Source organism: Chinchilla lanigera, unplaced genomic scaffold, assembly GCF_000276665.1.
Source record: "Chinchilla lanigera isolate Chin_1 unplaced genomic scaffold, ChiLan1.0 scaffold00117, whole genome shotgun sequence".
Taxonomy (NCBI): domain Eukaryota; kingdom Metazoa; phylum Chordata; class Mammalia; order Rodentia; family Chinchillidae; genus Chinchilla; species Chinchilla lanigera.
Genome location: NW_004955518.1, coordinates 2,937,887 through 2,959,796, shown reverse-complemented (window position 1 = coordinate 2,959,796; position 21,910 = coordinate 2,937,887). Strand labels below are relative to the sequence as shown.

The window sequence follows — 21,910 nt, the reverse complement described above, 5'->3', positions numbered from 1 at the left end:
AACAATAAAGATTATAAATTTATATAAAATATTTATAGCTATGTGACAATAACTTCAGAATGACAATGGGTTAGTCCTTTCTTTGTCTTTTTGAGTCAGGGTTTTGCTATGCAGTTCAGGCTGGTCTGGAACTCATTTTGTAGCCCAGCCTGGCCTTGAACTCTCAGAAACCTTCTGCCTCAGCCTCTCAAGTGCTAGAATTACAGGTGTGCATCACCATGCCCAGCCTAATGAGTAGTCCTGTAGTAGAACACAGCAACTCGGGGCTGGGGATTTAGTTCAGCAGCACAGCACCTGCCTGGCAAGCGTGAGGTCGTGAGTTCGATTCCCGGTACCAGAAAAAAAAAAAGTAAATACAACACGGCAACTCAAAATAAGGATGAGTGCCTCTGGACTTAAATTGTCTGACAAACCTTTGATATTAAATAGGATTTTACTCCTTTCTCTAAACCTTTATTCCAGTAGCGCTGGCATCTTCAGGATGTCTGGACCTCAGTTCTACCTCCTGGGCTGTGATGCTGCTGCTAATCTTCAATGGTCCGCATGTATTTTTCACCAAATTCATATACCATTTTCTGAGCTCTCATCTACCTTCATTAAAGTAGGGGAAGGCAGTCGTCACAGGGGGATTCGCTCTGGTGTACATAGATGCCTCTTGCCCCAGGTCCTGCCTTGCTGTGCCTCAGCCTTTATTCTCTGGCAGCATTCCAAGTCCATTATGCTCTCTCAATCCTGCATGCATGCTATTTTAGAGTGCAAGATGCTTTACTTGCTCATGGTAAATGCCTAGCTCAAATGCCAGGTGTTCAGGGAAACTTCTCACTCATCCAGAATAAACTGGCTGCTTCCTCACTTTTGCTTTCACTGAACCCCTTCCTGTTCTGTTCAGTTTAATGGACAGAGGACCAACACACGAAGAGCAGGGAGGTAGAGGAGAGAAGGGGATGTAAAAATAATTAAGATTTGTTAGGTACATGTATCAACTTCTGTGAATGTAACCAGTATGTAATACAGATATGTATTAATAATATTTTTTTTTAAATTTCCAGACTGAAACTCTTTGAAGACAGGAACTGTATTTCTTTAAAACATTTAGTTCACAGGGCTTAGTAAACAGTATAATTGAATAATAATGATCACACTGTCAAATCAAATCTGTTCAACACAATTCATGTCATTACACTTCCTTCCAGAATTCTTAGGACCATTCTTAGGACTCAGCACTGCAGAAGTGTTCTGGCATACACTGAATGAGCTCATCACCATGCTTTTGATCCTATAGTTGAGAGATATAAATATCCAGTTGCCTCTATTGTTGCTTTTCTTGTTCCCTAACCAAATAAACATATAATCCCACACCTAAGACTACTCTCATAACCTTCAAGAATATAAAGATTCTCACCCTAGAAACTTTTGTCTTTTCCCAGCTTTAAACTGAAAGAAAAATCTATAGTGTTCCATAGGCTTTCCTCTTATTACTGCAGCAGTACAAAGTAAGTATCATTTTGTTAGAAAACAATCACAGAGGACCTCCAATTCCTTAACACAGCTTGTCTGAATGTTTTGTCTGAACACCTGAAACAATACCTATCAGCACAATGTCACTGTCCTGTATTCCAAAGGAGAGCTGGGCGTGGTGGCACAATCCTGTAATCCCAGCACTTGGGAGGTTGATGTAGGACAATCACAGAGAGGGTGAGGCCAGTCTGAACTACACAGTGAGACCCTGTCTCAAAATACAAAAAACAAAAGAATTCCTTTCCCCTTTGGAGAATTAACGAATACTGCCAAAAGAAACAATATTCACTAAAAACAAAACCCAACACAGTCCAAATAAAATAGGTCTGCAGACTGGAATCAGTTTCTCATTCACGAACTTGACAGTCTTGAGGCTCTTATTCTCACAATATGCTCTTCCTTTAATCTGTACAGTAAAGCACGGTCTTTAATACCAGAAAACCTCTCTTCTGACCAATATACAGCTACCAACACACATACAAAACTTATCTCCTCCTATCCCAAGAGACAGTCTTCTCTGAAGATAATGAAATTAGAAAATTACTATTTGAACGGCACCTCTTCTTATCTCATAAACAGCTATGTATATGTACTACCATCCAGTAATGTGAAACTACAGGTTAGACATAATCTTGTTCTGAGTCATTCTTGGGTTCCAATCAAATGCCATCATATCTAATTCCCAGAGTTGTCGTCTGGAAAAATCCAAACTAAGATAGAAATAGCAAAACATAATTCTATCTTGCTGTGTTGAGAAAACTGAAAACAATGGCTTCATAGGGATTACTCTGACATACACACACCTTTTTAAAAAATTATTTCCACATTTGTTCTTACAATCATCCTCAGACACTTAATGCCACACTTCAAACTTATCATATACATTCACACTAGCATATTTTGGTGCTTTTTTTTTTTTTTTTTTTTTTTTTGTCTTTTTGAGACAGGGTCTCGCTATGCAGTTCAGGCTGGCCTTGAGCTCACTTTGTAGCCCAGGCTGGTTTTGAACTCACAACGATCCTCCTGCCTCAGCCTCCCGGGTGCTGGGATTACAGGCATGCACCAACACACCCAGCTACACTAGCATATTTTGTGAAAGCACATATGTTCTTTGATCTCAGCTTTCTTTTTGAATGTCTGTACATCTAAATGTGATTCCTAGGGATACTGCACATAAAGCACACTCTAACAGACCCAAATATCCTAAGACTGAGAGCTTTGAATAGAAGGTCAAGACAGTTTTAGTCACCAAGTTTTGCGTGCCTGTATCATTCCAAACACGATTGCTTTTTCCTCTTCTAATGTCTATGTCTATGTTGCTGCCAGGTCAACTGCCTGTTACCACTCTGATTGCCACCATTGTCTTCCTCTGCTGTTTCTACTCTCACCCAAAGTGACTGACCACTGTTGCTGCCTTCACTGGACTTTCACCACAATCTCCCTCAGTCTACCAGGCCAACCACATCCTTGTCATCACCACCTCTTCTTCATGAGGACTGTTCTAATTTCTCCATGACCTGTCTTTCTGACCTCGACATAGTTTCCTCTAGTTTCCTTCCAATTCTTTCTCTAGTACCAGCCCCAACCTTCCATGCATGCAGATTCTCTATACTTGCCAGCTTTCTGAAATAACAGCTTCAAAGCCACAAGACCTTTCCACCAGAATATAATTCTCTCAGAAAGACAGTTGTAAGGGGAAAATATTCCATGTACAGAGTACCTCATTAGCTGAAAAAAATGTCATTTGTTGGAAGTGATTTCATTTTAGGAATATAAAACTCATGAAAAGTAATTCAAATAAATTACCTGCAACACTGATTCAACTGACATTCATTTTCCACAAATGCTTTAGCTTGCTTCTAAGTCACATCAGAAGAAAAATATTAAAAGATGTTAAGTGAGATGAAAAAAATTGTAATGGTAAGTTTACCAGACTATGTGCCTCAAAAAGATAACTACAGTCTCTTATTTTAAAAAGAAAAGAAACCCTCAAAATAAAAGACACTATCAAAAAATGGACAACTGAAATGAGTAGACATATCACAGAAGTACAGCCAGTAAATATATTTACTGTTCAACATCTCTTGCCATTAGAGAAATGCAAATTAAAGCAACTCCAGAGATTCCATTTTGCTCCAGAAAGAATCCCTATTATCAAGAAATCAAATGATCCTGGTAGGATGTGTAGAAAAACCCATCTATACTGTTGGCAGGAGTGTAAACTAGTACAACCACTATGGAAATCAGTACAGAGGATACTCAGAAAACTAATAATAGAAATTCCACTCAACGCAGCTATTCTCCCTTTAGGGATATTCCTTAAAAAGTTAAGACATATTATAGTGATACACACTTACTGACCCATGTTTACAGCAGCACTATTCACAGAAACTAAATCTTAGAAGTGGACTATATGCCCACCAGCAGGTGAATGAATAAAGAAAATGTGGTATTTATACACAACAGAGTACTACTCAGCCATAAAAAAGATAAAATTTGCATCATCTGTAGAAAAATGGATGCATGTTGAAACCATAATGTCAATTGAAATAAATCAGACACAGAACATTAAATATTGCATGGGTTCTCCTACATGAGAAATCCAATGTATAAGTAAGTTAAAGAGCAAAATAAAAGACAGATAATAGGAAACAGGGAGATAGAGTCTTGCAAATGGGAAGGGGACCAAGGGATGGAAGCAGGGAGGAGACAGGGAGAAGACGTAAAAAGAGTTAAGATGTGCTGTGTACAGGTACCAGCTCCCCACAAGGAATGTAACCATTATGTACTGCAAACACATACTAACAAAAATTTTAAAATACTCATATTATACTGTACGTAAGAAAAGAAAAATAAATGTTGGAGTCATAACTCTCTGGTTTGGGGGGCTGAGGATTTAGCTCAGCGGCACAGTGCCTGCCTGGCAAGTGCGAGGTCGAGAGTTTGATTCCCGGTACCGGAAAACAAACAAACAAAATAATAATAACTCTCTGGTTTGTTATAATGCATTCTTAAGAAGCTTAATATTTCTAATATTGCAACCACTTCCAATCCTGGTTATATCCATGTAAAACCATGCTTAAAAGTTTAAAAACAAACAATAATGTGTATTAGAGATCAGTCAATGTTCAGTAATGGAGCCATGAACTAAAAAAAAAAAAAAATCACAGTAGAGCTGATAATATTCTTTTACCTCTGGATAGTGGTCACATCAATGTATTCACTTTGTGAAAATTCATCCTAACTATAAACATATAATTTGTGCACACTTCCTCAATATGTTATGTTTTAATAAGAGTTTTATTAACAAAAAAGCAAAGCACAAGAATAAAACATATTTTTCTAAAAGATCAGCCAGAACTCCTGGTTGGCTCAAAAAATTAAATCACAGGTATGAAATCATATTATATTAGCTTGCAAGGACTATCCTAACAAACACTGTAGACTGGGAGGCTTAAACAACAGAGATTTACTTCCTCACAATTCTAGAGGCTAGAAGTCCAAGATCAAGGGGCCAGCAGACTTGGTTTCTTCTGATGCCTCTCTCCCAGGCTTACAGATGATCCCTTCTGCTTCTTCACTTGTGCCACATTTTCTCTTCTTATAAAGACACCACTGAACTGTGAGCCCATACTAATGGCCTCACCACTGTGAGCCCATACTAATGGCCTCAATTTAACTTAATCTCCTTAAAGGCCCTATCTCTAAATACAGTCACATTCTGAGGTACACGGGGTTTGGATTCAACACATGAATTTTGAGAGAACACATGCATTATCAATGAATACACGAGTCTACTAAGATATGATTTAGCTGGGTGTCGTGGCACACACCTATAATCCCAGCACTCAGGAGGCTGAGACAGGAGGATCACCTCATGTCTGAGGCCTACCTGGGCTATACAGTGAGTTCAAGTCCAGTCTGACCTGTATAGCAAGACCCTGTCTCCAAAAAAAAAAAAAAAAAAAAAAAAAAAAGAGAAAAGAAAAGAAAAAAGAAAATGATTTGTACATATTTACATGCAGTATCCCTAGGAACACCTTCAGGTTTAAAATACTGGATATATAGACACTTGAAGAGACAAAGCTGAGCATCAAAGAACATGTATGTGCTCTTACAGATATACTAACTTCAGTGTGCCTGCTCAGTTGTGAGGTGTTGCACTCAGTGATCTGACAAGGTTTAAAATAACCACACTTGCTCCACTACTTTTTTAAAAGTCTGCGTGTCTGTGTGCGTGCATGTGCATGCACATTTTATCCCTGTAAAGCCATCATTTTTGCTTTTCTAAGTAAAGGAGAGAGAGGTAGAAAAACTGTCTATCATTTACTATCTCTGTCTTGGCTTAGATTCTTACCGAAGCCAGCTCTGAGACAAGGTTTAGTTTGTTTGAGGTGATACTCTGGCAACATTGGTAGAGCAGTAGAGAAGGAAGAAAAACAGAAGCCAATGAAGAGATTAGTCTACAAAACCAGCACCAGCTGGACACCTCTGTGGGAAACTGATCCTTAATCCAGCTGGAGAATTGGAAGACAGTGCAATACCTGCACCTCAGAGGTTCCCCAGCTAAGAGTTAAGGGAGCTAGATGTCTACCCACCAACTCCTATCAGCTGTTGGTTGAGGGTCACCCCCAGGGAGTTAGTATCCTGGCACTTCTGGCCTGCCTTCCAGGTAGGCCCTGTGTGTCTGCTGCTCCCTAATCCACGGGAGTCTGATTCTAACTTGTACACATCAGACATCAGCTAGAAACAGAAGAAAAAGTGCTAAGAACTGCTCTGAAGTAGTTTTTTTTTCCCTTTGCTAAACAGTATGGGCATTCCTCTGAAGAAACTGTCTAATTATGGTCATAACAAGTTACACAGTAAGAGGGGAAAAAAATCTGTTAAATCATCATAGTCTTTAATTCTGTATAGTTACATAAAAGAAACTGAAGCTGTAAACAACCCTAGGCAGAGAACTTGTCTTTTTCTATGAACAGAGAAGGTTACACTTCCAAATATAAAATATTCTCAAGAAAGACTCTTCTAGCGAGAAGAGGAAAAAAGTGAAAACCGTATGTGTCTGCAGTGCACCCTCTCTTTTCTTTTGGAACGACACCTTACAGTATATGCCTGTAGGGTTTTTTTCTCCTTTTTCTTTCGGGAATAACTAATGATACAGTCTATATAAGCAAGAAGCTGTGCACTGACACATACATAGAGTTCTTTTAAAACCAAATAAACAGAAAAGATTTCAGCAGTTTCTTTTCAAACACAGTGTTCATTTAGACTGTGCTGGCTCACATCAGTGTTTCAAATCTAGCCAGGCCACAGCTGCTTATTTTGAGGTAGGCATATAAAAGAATGAGGTTTCAAGTTAGGCATGGTAGTCCATGCCTGTAATTCCACGAGAGTGAGGCAGAAGGATTGCAAGTCTGAGGCCAGTCTGGTCAACTTCAAGAGACCCTGCCCCAAAATAAAATAATGGTTTGGGGATGTATCCCAGTGGCAGAGCATGTACCTAGCAAGAGCAAGATCCTGGATTTAACTCTCAGTACTGGAAAAAAGGAAAAAAAAGAATGAGTTTCATTCCAGGATTTTAAAATGTTTATGAGGTTGTTTTATTCTATTCATCTTATACCACCTGCCTCTCTTTTACTGTTAATTTGTTTTTTTCTTTGGTGGTGCTGCTGGGGAATGCACCCAGTGCTAGGGAAGGCACTCTCTGAGCTACATGCCAGCCTAACTTGTTCTTAAATTTGGTCATACTGGATTGACAAGATTTTCTTTTTCTTTCTAAATGTACCTATTTGTTAACTTTAGCTTATATAATCTGAAAAATATCCACACAATGTTCAGCAAACATCGCCTTAGGAGCTCCCCCAATACTGCTGCAACTGACATCAGTGCCTTGAAATTGCTCTAGAAATTATTTTTTCTTCCTTTGACTTTATTGGCCAAATTTCTGCAACAATTCTGCAGAACAACTGCTTTGTGCCATCACAGTAATATAAACTAGGTAAACTGTATCTTCTCTGGTGGATACGGTAAATTGCACAACAAAAACCACCGTTACTTCAGACAGACTTGGACCCGAAAACAGAGTGTATTTCAAGTGGAGAAAATCAGAAAATGTTGGAATTTGAGCATTAAGTAGTTTTCACTGACTATGTTTATGAAGACATTTTTGAATTGTTATTTTAGGTATTTTTTAAAAAGGAGACAAGCACTAAAGAATTTAAGGATGAAATGATACTCTGAGTATTTCATTAGCAGAATCCTGTGAAATACAAATAAAGAGGAGTGGCTTAGATATACCTGAAATAAGACTGACCATATATCAATCACTTGAAATTCAACGACAGGTATATACAAGTTCACTATGCCATGTCTTTATTTTTATGTATGGTTGAAAACTGCCCACAACGAAAGGTTAAAAAGTGAGGCAGGGGGCCAGGGATTTAGCTCAGTGGCACAAATGCCTGCCTGGTAAGCACAAGGTCCTGAGTTCGATTCCTGATACCAAAAATTTTTTTTAAAAATAAAATTAAAAAAGTGAGGCAGGAGGGCAAAGAGTAAAGCTTACTTTCTTTCCCAGTAAATTTTTATTTATCATGTAAATCCCTATAAATAATTCTTCTTTACTAATACACAAGTGAGAAATTAGTTACATTTCAATTCTATATTGTATATAAAATATAATATTGTATATATTATACTTTTTACAACACATGAGTCTCTAACCTTGAATTAAAGTGGGTACAACAAAAGCAGGGAAGATGTATCTTTCAAATAGAATGATTTTTCAAGTGCAGTAAAGTCATGTTTAAAACACCACACACACTTTTCTAAGAATTTGTTAGGGCTGCTACAGAGTAAGAAAAATGTGCTTTTGTGGTCATAGTAAACATCTCAAATTGTTTTAAAGGGGTAATCTCACAAACAATACCTAGTGAAAAAATAGGGCACTTAAGAGCAGATTTTTAAAAATTAGTGTAAAGATCAAAGTGCAAGAGCAGTCTCCTAAAGCATACCCATTTCTTCTGATAGAAGAGAAACAAAAGGCAGCAGTGGGAGGTTGGGAGAAGGAGGAAAAGTACAACTACAGGCAAGGTAAAGGGTTCTGATCGCTCCCATTGGCTCCTCTGCCCAAAATTATCCTTCCTATAACTTTAATATCATCAACAGTCACACCCAATACAGCAGTTTGTCCACTGAAAATAAGAGCATCTCTTGCTAAGTAGGTGCTTTTATTTGAACATTACTGACATGACAGGCTGGATGGCTCCTTCTTCCAGGACTTTCTTGTGCACTAAGGAATGTTTAGCATTGCCACACATCAATAGTGTACACTCCGCTGTAACAATTACAAATGTCTATTCCAGACATTGCCCAAAGTCAACCACTACATTAAATGTTAATACAAATTTACATCTAGATAGGTGCAAGTTAATAACAACATTGGTAATTTGCAGATAATCCTCACAGGGATTCTTTTCTGTAGGGCAAACCAAACAGTTTATGAAGGAACTAAGATTTATAACAAGTGAAGAAACTGTGACATATAGTCTCAAGAGAGCCTTAGGAGATAGAAAAGCAGTGATGAGGAGGGGGTACAAATATATAAAGTGAAACTGTGTCTCTTTACAAAAGTAATTTGCTTATAGTCACTGACAGCACAACAGCACATTTTAAAGATCTATCATAAATCCCTAAAGCTGGGGCATTGTTATATTACTCTACTTCAGTGTATATATGAAATGTTCCAAAATCAAAAATTAAATATTTTCATTCCATTACTATCTTCTTAGATGTTTCCTATTATTATAGACAGCTAAGTTAGGTAGAAATATTCTAGGCAGGGGGCTGGGGATTTAGCTCAGCGGCAAAAGCGCCTGCCTGGCAAGCGCAAGGTCGTGAGTTCAGTTTCCGGTACCGGAGAAAAATAAAAAAAAAAAAAAAATAAAAAAAAAAAAAAAAAAAAAAAAAAAAAAAAAAAAGAAATATTCTAGGCAGGGTTAGGCCCTTGAAGGAGTCAGTGCAGAAGATGAGTTGTAATGAACCCACATTACAACTGTGGGTGGAGGTGCATTCCTTGAAGGTCAGGCCTCAGTGATTACATCAACTTCCACCGGGGATAAACAGTAATGACTGATACTCTAAATAGGTATCAACCACCTGGCTGGGGAATCAACTACCTGGGTGGGGGACCAAGACCTCATCCCTTCCAGGAAAGGTCCTTGTTCTTTCATGCACACTTGCTACGACTTGTTTCTCCGTTGGATCTGTATTACATAAGAGACTACACTTGTAATCTTATTGGTTGACTGTAGTTTTTCCAATCTTCCATCTATCTCATGATTTCATACTCACCTCATGATCTGGCTCTACACCACTTCCTTTGAGAAGTGGGCTCAGGGACAACCCACTTTCCAGGTCCCCTTCTATTTCTCTTAGACAGAAGCTACCTTGCCTCAATAATTATTTCCTGTTCTTAATCTTCTTTGATTTTGAGCAACACAAACTCAGTGTATTAGACATCTGGCAGTTTGGGGATTACAATATTTCCCTTATATCATTTGGAGGTCTTATATCATCCCTATATTACTATTATTCACAAAACTGACTTCATACCTAGACTCTATAAACACTACCACTATGATGAGTGAGGGTACAAGCCTATAGGCTGCAAGATATTGGTCAAATTATAGCCTATGTAAACCTCATCTCTGTCATCAAGAAAATAACAATACTATCTAACACATAGGTATTACCACAGTGGCCACCACAGTAACAAAGTAAGCACTTCATAGGTTACCTACATCTTTTCCCTTAATGATAAAGCTACTACTTATTAAAAAGTAAAATCAGGGACTGGGGATTTAGCTCAGCGGCACAGCGCCTGCCTGGCAAGCACAAGGTCGTGAGTTCGATTCCCGGTACCGGAAGAAAAACAAAAAACACACACACACACACACACACACACGAAAGAGTAAAATCATTGCTTAATAAAAATGTAAAACTTGGGCTGGGGATTTAGCTCAGCGGCAAAAAGCGCCTGCCTGGCAAGCGCAAGGTCGTGAGTTCGGTTCCTGGTACCGGAGAAAAACCAAAAAAAAAAAAAATAAATAAATAAAAAAATAAAAAATAAAAATGTAAAACTTGGCTGGGTATGGTGGAGTGTGCCTGTAATCCCAGCACTCAGGAGGTTGAGGCAGGAGGATCGCCATGAGTTCGAGGCAAGCATGGACTATATAGTGGGTCCAGACCAGCTCTACACAGTGAGAACCTGTCTCAAAAAAAAGTAAATATCATATGCATTATAAAAAAAAAAAAAACTCCTTCAGCTCAGTGCAGTGGCACATACCTGTAAACCCCAGCTAATTGAGAGGCTGAGTAGAAGCATGAGCTTGAGGCCAATTTATTTTTTTGTTTTGGTATGAGAAATTGAACTCAGGACCTAGCACTTAACAGGCAGATGCTGTGTCACTGAGCTATATCCCTAGCCCCAGCCTGGGCAACTTAGAGCCAGTCTCAAGCCAACAAAAACAAAACTTCCTTCAGTTCTTCCAATCAAAGAGTTACAAGGAAAGAAAACGGAGCACTCTGTATCATAGTCACTGTAATGAAAAAATACAGTGCAAGTACAGGCTTTATAACCATTTTAGTAACCTTTCCCCCTGCTATGATGACAATTTGCATCTTCTCACCTTTTGTTCAGCACTGGGTATCCTGAAAGTGACACTATTGAGGCTGGAGGAAAAGACTAACTGTTAAAGTTGAGATCACTTACTTCTTACTTGAAAGCCTTCCATGCTGTGTTTTTAAAAATAAGTATATACCACTTTTAAAGTAATAATCCAATTCTAAACTCTTACTTTTTCCCCCTAAGGAAATTACTGTACTTATGTTAGCACCCTATCAGCTAAATGATAAAAATACAAGGGAACCAGTGTTTTCTATTTCTACAATAAAGCTTTGTTGCAGGGTGGGGGGTGCTAGGCCACAAGGTATTTTCTCTTTTTCAAATTCTGATATAAGACACTTATACTGAAAGAACTAGAGGGAAGACCATGCTTAAGCAATATAAACGTTGGGCTGGGTATATAGCTCAGCGGCACAAGCGCCTGCCTGGCAAGCACAAGGTCCTGAGTTTGATTTCCAGTACCAAAAAAAAAAAGTTCAAAGCAATATAAACGTGGAATGAAGTTTTTAAAAAGCAACAGTATTCCCCTGTGACCTGTAGGGATGGGAGAACCACAGGGAGAATGATGGAAACCCCGGTAGCCCAAATGCTGTAACTTCAGAGTCCTCTTTGCTGCCAAAAGCAAAGAAACGCTTCTGTGAGCTCTATAATCTCCATGAGAATAAGCCCACATTAACTTCCTGGAGGATGAGCCATCACAGGGAAAGGAATCAGCTGCCCTAGCTTACAACCAGTTCGGGCACTTAAACTGCCACTTCATACACCATCAGGTGTGACCAGGAAACAGGAGAGAATCAGGAAGGATTTCCTAGCTAACAATCACCCTTCACATTCAGCACTCAGCAATTTCTCCAGCAAATTTACTTTTTCCTAGACCACAAATGGTTTTTTCCATACCTGACAGAAACCTTTAAAATGTAATTGTACAAGACCTCTCCAAAACAACCAGACCCTATCCCCACACTCTTTCTTCTGGAAACCAGAAACAAACATTAGTCACACAGCCTATGATCCAGGTACTGTGGAAACTTCCATTTTTCAAGCCATTGGTGTTATTTAATATATTCAGATTGCTACTTTGCTACTTTACTCATCAAAAGGAAGAATTATGTCTTCTTTATCCTCAAACAAAACACTCACTGCTTCTTCCTATCTGTTGTGCTAGTCAAAGAGAATACAAGTTAAAAAAATTAAAAAGAGAAACAAATTAGTTTTTACAAATAAAGGCTATTTTCTACTCAGGAAGACCTAATAGAATCAAATACAAACCATAAGCCCCAACATGAGACTGTCAAATTTGTTAGGGTTGCTCAGTTTAACACTAACTTCAAAGTCAAGGGTGTCTCAAAAAGAATGGAAAAATTTTAAAGGTACTAGTTACACTACTAACCAAAAATATAAGTTCTTAAAACAAACGTAAATAAAGCTGATGTAAACAGCTTTAAATAGAATAAAAGTAAACTTTATGGCACTTAAAAACTGGAGAGGGATATGTTGAGTTTTTTTTTTTAATGTTGAGCTCAAGAACATTCAACATCACAAAATCCTGTTTCTCCATAATAAATATACACTGTTAAAAATTGCAGTAAAAATATTGAAATAGCTGAAGAAAATGAGATTTACATATAAATTTTTAAAAGTATATATGCAAATACATATATACATATTTTTTTTTATTTTATTTCTTTTTTTTTTTTTTTTTTAAATTAAAGACAAGGTCTCACTCTGTAGCCCAGGCTAGCTACCTCAGTTTCTGGGTTTAGGGGGCATGCACCGCCATACTTAGCTTAAAAATATAGTATTTTAAATTTAAGATTATGCACAGGTTATTCCCTTCCCTTCTCCAAAGGACTGAACTACTTCATTATTTATAAAACTGAGCACTGTAAGCTATGTTTTAATGAATTTAATTTCAGACTCAAATATTACTCCTTAATATTACCCGACATAATATTATCTTATTAAAATTACCCCACTTCTTACTTTTAATCCTTTTCACCCTTGTGCTCAGAATGCTAAAGCCGCAGCAGAAGCCGACCTAATACTTACACATGCGTATCTGAATGTGAAGAGTACAAGTATTTCCCTTACTCTTTCTAGCTACTGAATATAGGAACATTCTCTGCTATTAGGGTTAGTTTTTCAGAGAGAAAACACAGCTCAGGCACTTGGCAATAAAATCCAAATCTGAACCTCTGCAGTCAGCCACAAACCTTAGTTATTCAGGAATTGTAACACTAAAATCATACATTTTTATTTCAGTTTGTTCTTTCTCATGAGTGTAAGATTGCCAGAACTGGTATGATTCTAACTGTTTAGTGGCATGGTTGTTACTCAAAGAAGTAAGCAAAAATCAGAGTTTCCTTCTTCTTGTCAGGGCCTCTGCACACAGTATACCAGGAAAGTGGGAAAGCCCAGGGTAGCTGCTACGTGGGGTGGGGCTTGGAGACCTGTGAAGTGCAGAGAGCAGAGGGAAAACCTTGGGCTGATGGTTGAGGAAGCCATCGAACCATGAAGTTGTAATGGCAATTCAGTCTCTTTAAAAAGAGACTGTTCAATCAAGATATTTAAATATGAAGAGAGAGAAGGGCTAGTCACCAAATCTCAAAATTTTTGAACACTTGTTTGCATAATGGAGCTCTCAAAGATCCTCCTTCACGAGGCTGAGGGGAAAACTAGATAATATGTGTGAAGTCAAGTTATACACCAATGTAAGTATAATACTTCAAGAAATCTGTTTAACTGTGGTTCAATTCCAGTTTAAAAATACGCATTATACTCTTCAATACAGCACCAACCTCAAACACTGCTGTAAGTGATACTTTCCTTAGAATCATGGGAGGGAGGAGGTTGCTTTTATTAATGCCACTTGCAGTCTTTGTTCATTCAAGGATTATGGTCTATGGATCCCTGGGGATGGTCAATATATCTGATTATCCACAAGGTCAAGACTATTTTCATTAAAATATCTAATTGCCTTTTTCCCTATGTTGATATTTACATGGACAGTGCAACAGCAATGGTAGGTGAAGCTCCTGGCATCCACACGAACTGAGGCAGTCACAACAAGCTGCACCACAGTACTCTTTACCACATCATATGTACAGTTAAATAAAAAGTCTGCCTCATCCCACAATGTCTTTGATGAACAGTAAGAACTGTCTGGTTAAATTTCAGCCCAGCAGTACACACTCTTTACCATTCTGTGACATCAAATGGGAAGTACACACTGAGCTTCTGCAGGATACCAAGGTAAGGTGGCCAACCACCAAGATGGTTAAGTACCAAGAAAGTACTTAGCTGCCTGAGATGGCAGCTGTGTTAGCTACTTTTCACACAGAAGCTCACTGTTAACGTGAAAGAATAACTGACAGAAAAGCTATGGTGACTCAGTCTTAGGCATCTGAAAGATAATTTTCTCAAAATTCAATAAAAAATACCCAACCTTTCAAAGAAAACTACCAAACAGTACTTGCCGCCATTAATAAAATTCAGCCTTTCACATGAAAACAAGTAAAGCAGGCCACTGACAGTTATCTTGGCTGCTATTTTATCTGAGGAATATATCTTCTCATAATGTGAAGAGTAGCTAACAAAGTGGCACCCCACACAGTCTAAACGAATCAGACTAATAAAGAAAAAGTTGGGAAAAAATTATAGTGCCAAAATAAAAATATAATGAGCAAAAAATAAAGTAGGGAATAAAGGACTTTTATATTCAACTTTGAATCTTAGTGTCTGAAGAAAAACAGATGCTTCCAACAGGAAAGAGCCACCCTTGGGGTCACTAACAAGCTATCTCACTAAGCCTAAACCCTTGGAATACTCATATTCTTAGAAGGAAATAAGTGACTTCATCCATCCACTTTGTGTCTGGTCCTACTCTAGGTACTGTGAAGACAAGCACAGGACCTATGCCCTGCCCACAAAGTTTGACTGAGGAACAAAATGCCTACTATAAACCAAACTACCCTGAGTCTAGACACAGAAACAACAAGGAGTAGATCAGTAAAAGGAAGGATGATTGTAACAGGAAAAGACAGATAATTCCCTGGCAAAGAAAATACAAGGGGAAAAGCAGAGACCACTGTACAGGACACTACTATTAGGGCAGGGATTCCAGCAGATGTGACCACAAGGTGAAGGTGATGGCAGAAATTTCAAGAACCACTTTGGATTACTTGGATTACATGGAACCGGAAACGTGCCCGGCAACAACTGACTAGAGGGAGCACAGAGGACGCTAAGAGTTACGAGGTCAAGAGAAGGGAGGGTTACGCATCACTGACACAAATATGAACACAGGGAGAATAACGAGGGAGACACGAGTTTGTTTTCTATCTTCTGGGTTTCAGATAACAAAAATCCCAATGGATTACCCACTGAGATTACTAAAGATACAGGCTGGACATTAGGTGACTGTCATTGCTACCACTCTGGTCCCGGCCTCTGCAAATCTCCCCTGAACAGTAATGGCCTTTTCTTCCTTCTCCCCAGGGCTTCCTACTTCACTAAGAATAAAATCCCAAACCTTTACAATGCTTTTATAAATTCCTCCATGACCACTATGTGCCCTACCCCTTCCCTCCGCCTAAAAGCCTACTCCCCCGACTTGCTCCTCCACACCACCCTCTTGGACCCTGCTACTCCTACAAGTCAGGCTTGCTCCCACCCCAGGGCACTTGTCATCACTGCTTCCTCTTTGTCCTGCAAACTCCTACCTGGCTACCTTGCCTCCATGTAGCTACTGCCCACATCGCAATGGGGCCCCATCCTGATCACTCTGAACATGCCATTCTTTCCCCAGTGAACTTTTCACCTTCTAGACTGTGGTGTTAATTTACTTCTGCTTGTTTTTTGCTGGCCTCTCCCCTACTAATACAAAAAAAAAAAAAGGCTAGGGCTACAAAGATTTAAATTTTGCTCACTAAAGGAAACAATATCAATTCGTTTGATGAACTGCTACAAAGGGATCAGAGACAAAACTAATAGCAGAACAATCACTGCTTCTGTCACTTCTCCCCTGCCCATTTCTTCCAGCACATCCTAACTCAAAACTAGTCTCACCAGCCATCCAGGTGCTCCTGCTCAAAGAGCCTGGAAACCATTCTGAACTTCTCACTTCCAATCTGTATCAAAAGCTGGCAAAGTTACTTACACACTATATCTAAAACACGAGTGCTTTTCCTACTCCCTCCCATCACACCTGTCCATATTTTCTTCCTCTCTAGACTAGACTATGACGTCCACAGTTAACCTGTTTTTGATTTGCTCTCAGCAGGATTATTTAATTTGTTTGAGACAGGTTTGCAGGCAGGAAAAAGCCCTCAGGAGGCTGAGGCAGGAGGATCACCACAAGTTCAAGATTAGCCTGGGCTACACAGTGAGTTCAAGGACAGTGTGAGCTATGCACGCTCTTATTCATGCACCCTTATCCACACACTGCAAAATCAGCTCTCAATACCCCCACTTGGGGAGCTCTTCCCACCTCCTTTGGGCGAAGTGCTCCCTCTCTCCTCTTGGTACATCTGAACACTCACCTGGAGCAGTTATGTTTTCACATAGTAGTTGCCCCACTGGACAGATTCTAGCACAGTGGTGGCAAAGCGATGACACGTGTGTTACTATGTTTTTAGGACAAAAGATACTAACTGTGGAGTTGGTATTTTTCTAAACTAAAATCCCAACATTCAGGTTTAATTGCAGGGTTGGCACTGTGCAACAAATAAGTGGGTTTGGGTTGCAGTCTGGAACTCGGTCTCCGAAGGGTTCACCATCATTGTTCTAGTCCTATTCCAGTACAGGATCTGGTACAAAAATGATGATGAACAGATAAATACTTTTATCAAAAATTGGTAGTTATAAAGAGGAAAATCTAAGTTTGAGTAAAAATTGGAATGCCAAACACAGAAAAAACTAGAATGATACAGTTACCAACAAATAGCAGATAAAAATGCTCATCTCAACATTTAAGCTGGGGAGGGACATAAAAGAGAGGCACACAAGGCATTTCTAGAGTCAGATGCAATAGATAATAAAGATTCGCAGAAAATATTTAAGAGAAACAGATCTTCTGGATTTCAGAGAAATACAGAAATGGAAGAGCTGACCCACAATAGCCATAAAATAAAATATATTCTTTCAGATAAGAATACTCAATTAGAAACAAAATAATTTGGTTCATAAAATGTTAACGATATGCAGACTGTTTTGCTTAAAGGGAAAATATTATAAAGCATATCACCAGTGCCATCTCCACATTCCTCAGCTGCAAATATGCAGACTTCAACCACTAGAAAAATGGGCTCAGAAAATGTCTCTCAAAAATCTCTATAACTGTATTAAAACTATATTAACAGAAGAAATAAAGCTATTAAAACTAAAACTCTAAATATACTGAACTCAAATGAGGTTTTAATTTTTCTTATAAAATTCTTCATTTTCTAAGCCTTTGCAGAATTACAAAGAAAAAAATTAGAAAAGTAATTTTATAATAAGCAGGTACAGCTCTAACTTAAAGGAAAAAGTAAACCTGTTCAAAATAATGCCTGTTCATATTTCAATGTTAAGTAAACAACTTACTCTAAAAGCATGCATATATACAACATGTATGTGGCATTTTAAAAGCCCCTGCCATTTAATTATGACATCCTAGTGATCCAGGGAACCCATTTATAGAATTGCTGCTTTAATAACTAGAAATGGTAAATACATAAGACTTGACAGAGAAGGAGGTAAACTGTGAACAACTCTAGAACTTTTGTCTTGGTCATCCAGGCAATCACGAAAAATTTAATATAAAAATCTCTACTCACTGAATTTTAATAAATAATATACACCCACATTGAAGCAAAATGAATGTAAATGCCTTAAGAAGTAAACTTGAAAGTGTGTAAAAATAAGAGGTAGCTGATGTGGTGGCACAGGCCTATAATCCCAGCACTTGGGAGGCTGAGGTAGGAGGATCACTGCAAGTTCAAGTCCAGCCTGGGCTACAAAGTGAGTTCAAGGCCAGCCTGAACTGCATAGTGAGACACTGTCTCAAAAAGACAAAAAAAAAAGGTAACAATAATAGTAATAACAGCTCCTATTTATTGATCATATACCATATACTAAGCATTGTCCTCAGTATTTTAAATACATTCATATTTTATACAAATGTAAATAATTTCTATTCTTATCTCACAGATGAGGAAATTGGGCCAGGTTTTGTTTTTTGAGATAGTGTCTCGGCTGGGGATATAACACAGTGGCATAAGTGCCTGCCTGGCAAGTGCAAGGTTGTGAGTTCGATCCCCGGTACTGCAAAAAAATAAAAAAAAAGAGATAGTGCCTTGCTAATTTGTGGAAGCTGGCCTCAAACTTTCAATCCTCCTGCCTCAGTCTCCCAAGAAGCTGGGATGACAGGTGTGCACCACAGTGCCCAGCTATCAATGAGGAAATGAAAGAACAGAAAAGTACAATGACAGCCAAGGAGCAATGACATAACATAGAAATAATTAAAGAAGCTAAGAAGTAGAAACATTCCGATCTAAAAGTTTCTGTTCTGCAAAAAATTCTTCAGTTGTACAAAAGCAAGAACAAACTGTCCAACTCCAGACTAAGGATAACAATCTTGATCCTTCTCCATACTCTGCCAAAATAATCCTTAAAAGACCATATTCAGTCAAGAGTACACTATAACCAGAAATGGGAACACAAAATGTTCAAAAAGAACACAGCAATAAAAAGTTTCAAAGATAAAAACTAAGATTAAGGGGCTGAGGATTTAGCTAAAAAAACTAAGATTAATCTTGAAGATAACACATTACCTTTCTAGATCTGAAAGATAAATTTCAAACTGCTTAGATGCACCTCTATTATGCCCAGAACAATGCAACATACAAAAAACAGTTGTTCAATGCTGAATTCTCTCCAGCATAAAATGTATATGTTGAAGATATTGCTACTTTAGCATTTTCCACCTTCCATAACATGACACTATATATTACTACAGCAAAAGTGATGCAGAAAAACCAATCCTTTACCTTAGAACACATGACCAGAAAGTTAAATTCTACATTAAGGTCAGTTTATACAGTATTCTAGTTCTCTAGAATCCAAGATACCACAAAAATTTTACCAAGGATATTCGTTTTTTAAAATAATGATGTCCTTAACATATTATAATTTATAACAGTGTTCTTTGAAATGCTCAAAATACAACAAAAGTCAAAGATTTTTTTATATAACCAAGTAACATTTGAAATTAGATCTGAGAAATTAGTTCCATAAACTGAAGTAAACTGGTGTTTTTAACATTCTCAATCCAGTGAAGGAGAAAACCAATAAATAATCATACTTGAACATCTGAGAAAATTTCCCCTTTAATTTACAAAATGAATCAGTTGCTCCTGATTTAATGAGTTGTTGGAATATCTCACTGCTAGAGACACTTCTTGCTATCACACATACATTTTTAAAACTACACAAAATTTCTTGGAAGCCCATACCAATTAAAACTTAATTTGGTGGTGGTGGTGGAAGGGGGGACCACTGAGCTACATTCCAAGCTCTTTTTTTTGCGGGGGGGGGGGGTCCTTTTGAGACAAGGTCTCCTTTTGCAGTTCAGGCTGGCCTTGAGCTCACTTTGTAGCCCAGGCTGGCCTCAAACTCACAACAATCCACTTGCCTCAGCCTCCCGAGTACTAGGATTAAAGACGTGCGCCACCATGCCCAGCGCCCAAGCCCGTTTTATTCATTTTGTAAATTTTGAGACAGGGTCTTACTAAGTTACCCAGGCTGGCCTCAAACTTGTGATCCTAATGCCTTGGCCTCCCAAGTAGATAGGATGACAGGTAGGCAACATCACACCTGGCTAAAAGTTAATCATCATGCAATAAAAAGGCCTTCTTGGTATCAAACAAGTGAAGCACAAAATTCTGACTAAAATACCCCCAATATTAAGCAGTATTTTTACAATTTATACTTGCTGAATATCAATTTAACAAAACAAGCAGGAATGACCTTATTCTGGCAAAACTCAAATTGTTTCAACATCTTAGAAGGCAGCTTGATGCACCACATTCTTCCATCTGCGTTCTTCTATATGTTCACTCCCCAAATGAAAATTAAACCCTTCTCAAGCAATGCCAAAATTTCATCAATCACAACAGGCTATAAACCAGAGACAGGGCATGATACTACAGACAGAATAATACATGGAACACCCTTGGTAATGAATTCCATTAGACAATTCCCTTCTCACTTACCTGATGAGCTCTCAGTAAATACTGTTAAGGTCTGTCCTCCAACACTTTGCAAGACAAACGGATGTTCTCTAGGAGCGCTGACTGAAGCTGGCTTTCCACCAATATCATGAATATTTGCAAGATCCTCATTCAAAGTAAATGACACCTAGACACATTAACCAGAGCTTATTACAAAAGACATTTAAATTTAAAATACCTGTACATGAATTTTGATTATAAATCAAATAACTTTTTAAATGCCAATCTTTTACTAGTCATTTTACTAAGCATTTTTTAAACCTCATAAAAATTCCTTAATACTTGTGTTTGCTAAATGAGTGAATATTTTAAGAACATAAAAAAACTGATTATATTTGTGAGGGGTAAAAGTGATACTTACTCTGAAAGGCTTACTTTCATAAACAGAGGACATACTCCTTTTTTGTACTTAATGACTACTGTATGAGCACATGGTAAAGTTTTATTTTTGAGTATTCTAACAAATACAAGTAAATACAAGGATAACTCAATAATAAGACAGAATAAAAAAATACTATTTATTAAAGGCCATTTATTAAAAATGGCTTATTATATATACAGCTCTCCCCAAAAGAACATTACATTTTACATTAAAGAAATTTATAAAGATAAAATTACTAATTTCCCAACCATGTAGAAAGATCATCATATATAACCATTGATTAAATACTACTCTATTATGTGATAGGTACTGTACATTATAAACCAGGCTCACTAGGTTGAATTTTTTTTTTTTTTTCTTTTTAGGTTGAAATTTAAAGTCCTCAAAAAATTCAAATCAAATAAATGCTTTTGCATTACACTGAAGTCATGCTAAAATATTACTGAAGTCACACTCAGTTTTACAGCACTGATCTAATCTAATCATACAAGGGTAGTGTTTATACCTTTATGTGTTCCTGGCCATTAGCCATTCATCTGATGTGGAGTTTGTCCAGAATGCAAATAATCTCCTTTTTTAACTATTAGTAATGAAAAGTAAAACAATCTCACATTTTAAATAAAATTGACATATAAATAATCTTACCTCAGTCCTTCCTTGATTCCTGAGAAGAAAGAAAATATTTAAATTTAGATTTCACATTGCTTTAAAGTGTGAGTTGAGAGCTAAAATAAATGACATTATTTCATTTTACATAAAATATTACACTTATAGAGACTACTGTCCTAAATATATTTTGACCAAATAATGTTTTATTACAATTCTAATCTTTCTCTGAGCATTTTTAGCCTTCAACAGCAGGCAAATGTAGATTTAATACAATGGTTAAACAGTACTGTTTAGTCTACTTGAAGAGGTTTTATTTAACTAATGCAAGCTTAAATGATCAAAAATTATTAAATTTAATAATTTCCTCCACTAGAAAAATAATGCCATATATATGTGTGTGTATATATACATATATATATATATATATATATATATATATATATATAT

General features: G+C 37.6%; 1 protein-coding gene across 1 annotated transcript in view; it reads right to left on the bottom strand.

Moving 5' to 3' along the window:
* Gtf2f2 (general transcription factor IIF, polypeptide 2, 30kDa) overlaps positions 1 to 21,910 on the bottom strand; it is a 152,040-nt gene that overhangs the window by 104,502 nt on the left and 25,628 nt on the right. The window contains exons 3-4 of the mRNA XM_005409084.2: positions 21,500 to 21,518; positions 20,455 to 20,599 (exon numbers count right to left, since the gene is read on the bottom strand). Of these exons, the coding sequence (XP_005409141.1) occupies positions 20,455 to 20,599; positions 21,500 to 21,518 (164 nt within the window). The remainder of the gene's footprint in view (positions 1 to 20,454; positions 20,600 to 21,499; positions 21,519 to 21,910) is intronic.